General features: G+C 45.2%; 1 protein-coding gene across 2 annotated transcripts in view; it reads right to left on the bottom strand.

Annotated features, from left to right (window-relative positions):
* The window catches only part of LOC310816334 (serine/threonine-protein phosphatase 2A 55 kDa regulatory subunit B gamma isoform), a gene marked incomplete at both ends in the record, with an annotated part of 13,387 nt that overhangs the window by 7,885 nt on the left and 3,002 nt on the right, over positions 1 to 2,500 (bottom strand). Inside the window, one exon of one of the 2 annotated variants that reach the window (XM_083686477.1) lies at positions 2,062 to 2,143. The exons of the other annotated variant lie outside the window; for it this stretch is intronic. Coding sequence (XP_083542603.1) covers positions 2,062 to 2,143 — 82 coding nt within the window. Of the gene's footprint in view, positions 1 to 2,061; positions 2,144 to 2,500 lie in introns of those variants that run through there. 2 annotated transcript variants of the gene reach the window in all.

Below are 2,500 nucleotides of genomic sequence, written 5' to 3'. Positions count from 1 at the left end.
TGTGTGTGTGTGTGTGTGTGTGTGTGTGTGCGTGCGTGCATGCGTGCGTGCATCCCGGGCGTGTGTGTGCATGCAGGCGTGGGCGGGCGTACGTGTTTGTGTGTGAGTGTGTGCACTCAATTACCCTCTAAAATAATAAAGGCAGAGAAGGAGAGGGGGAGAGGGAGGGAGGGAGGGAGGGAGACTGCTTGGGGGAGATGTTAAATTGATCCCCATCCTCACGTTGGAGGTATCTGAGGGATTTGAGTGTGGGGAGCAGAGGAGGGATTTAAGCCGGAAAACAGCGGGATGCTTCCATTATCCCAAACACACAACACTACCATGGAGCAGATCGCCACTGTGAATCTAATGGTTATGGACACAAAACACCTCCATATCAATTCTGCCCCCCTATTTCTTCAATCCCCCCGATGGGCCAAATGTTTACAAGCCCTCAGGAAGGTGTCAAGGCTGTGGTGTCATCAGTCTAGGATTGATAAGATGTGATCTCATTGGTTCTCTGTACAAACAGCTCCTAATTTAAATACTAGCCTCCATGAAACAGAAGGAGAGCACAGATTCAGTCTCTTTTCTCTCCTCTTGGAAATCCTGTTGTTGTTTGTGAGTACAGTAAACAGATTATGTGGTCTGTCCGTATCTCTCTCTCTCTCTCTATTTATCTCAATCTATTTCTCTCTCTCTCGCTCTATCCCTATCTATCGTTTCCCATCGAGGGTAGAATGTAACATTTTTCGATGAAGTATTTGCCTTGTATACGTTTATAGTATTATTAAAGCCTCATTTGATTCAGTCTATTTCACCATTCTTGAACTAATCAACAATTCTTTGCACGTAGTGTTAAATGACTTGGAGTCAGATTATTAATATTCAGATATGTTTTGCTATTAACAATATAGAGCCACATTTCCTTGGCCTCCTATTAGTCTGCCATCATTAAGCCCTCCATGTGTGTGTGTGTGTGTGTGTGTATGTGTGTGTGTGTGTGTGTGTGTGTGTGTGTGTGTTACCAGAGCCCTCTCTCTCCCTCTCAGATATGACCCTTGCTATAATGAGTGCATTTCTCAGACTTAAGCAGAAAAAGTAGGACACGTCCGCTGTGAGGATGGGGTTCGTCTGGTCAAACTCTATTTAAGGAAATCAATGGCAACACACACACACACACGCTCACACACACACACACGCGCACACACACACACACAGAAAGAGACATATGCGCAAAGTCTCACTTACAGTAGCTACACATTCACATAGACTGACACACAATCCTGCTGTATATACAGACAGATAGACATACACACAGATAGACATACACACAGATAGACATACACACAGACAGACATACACACAGATAGACATACACACAGATAGACACACACACAGATAGACATACACACAGATAGACATACACACAGATAGATACACACACAGATAGACATACACACAGATAGATACATACACACAGATAGATACATACACACAGATAGACATACACACAGATAGATACATACACACAGATAGATACACACACAGACAGACATACACACAGATAGATACATACACACAGATAGATACATACAAACAGATAGATACATACACACAGATAGACATACACACAGACAGACATACACACAGACAGACATACACACAGATAGATACATACACACAGATAGACATACACACAGATAGATACATACACACAGATAGATACATACACACAGATAGACATACACACAGACAGACATACACACAGACAGACATACACACAGACAGACATACACACAGATAGACATACACACAGATAGACATACACACAGACAGACATACACACAGATAGACATACACACAGATAGATACATACACACAGACAGACATACACACAGATAGATACATACACACAGACAGACATACACACAGATAGACATACACACAGATAGATATACACACAGATAGACACACTCATACATCACACGCACACGGACACACATACAGCACACACACACACACACACACACACAGTGCTCTGGCTGATATCTGGTGTGATTTGTACTGTATTAAACACACCTTCAGTGTATGAGGCAAACGGCTCGGGCTCCAGAGAGAGGGAAGTGATGTCGGAGCACAGGACCTGGATGGGGTTCAACATCCTGGGGGAGGAGTCCGGGAGAGGGGAGGAGGCGGGGCTCTTCAGGCTAAAGCCAGGAGCAGCCCTGCAAGAGGGGGCGGAGTCTGAGTTACAGCATCACAACCAGGAAGAGGAAATGACAGAAGGGGGGCGGGGTCTGAGTTACAGCATCACAACCAGGAAGAGGAAATGACAGAAGGGGGGCGGGGTCTGAGTTACAGCATCACAACCAGGAAGAGGAAATGACAGAAGGGGGGCGGGGTCTGAGTTACAGCATCACAACCAGGAAGAGGAAATGACAGAAGGGGGCGGGGTCTGAGTTACAGCATCACCAGGAAGAGGAAATGACAGAAGGGGAGCAAGAGTTATGGTGGAGGG

The sequence above is a fragment of the Argentina silus genome (genome assembly GCF_951799395.1).
Source record: "Argentina silus genome assembly, chromosome: 15".
Classification (NCBI taxonomy): Eukaryota; Metazoa; Chordata; class Actinopteri; order Argentiniformes; family Argentinidae; genus Argentina; species Argentina silus.
This window is presented reverse-complemented; position numbering and strand designations above follow the sequence as displayed.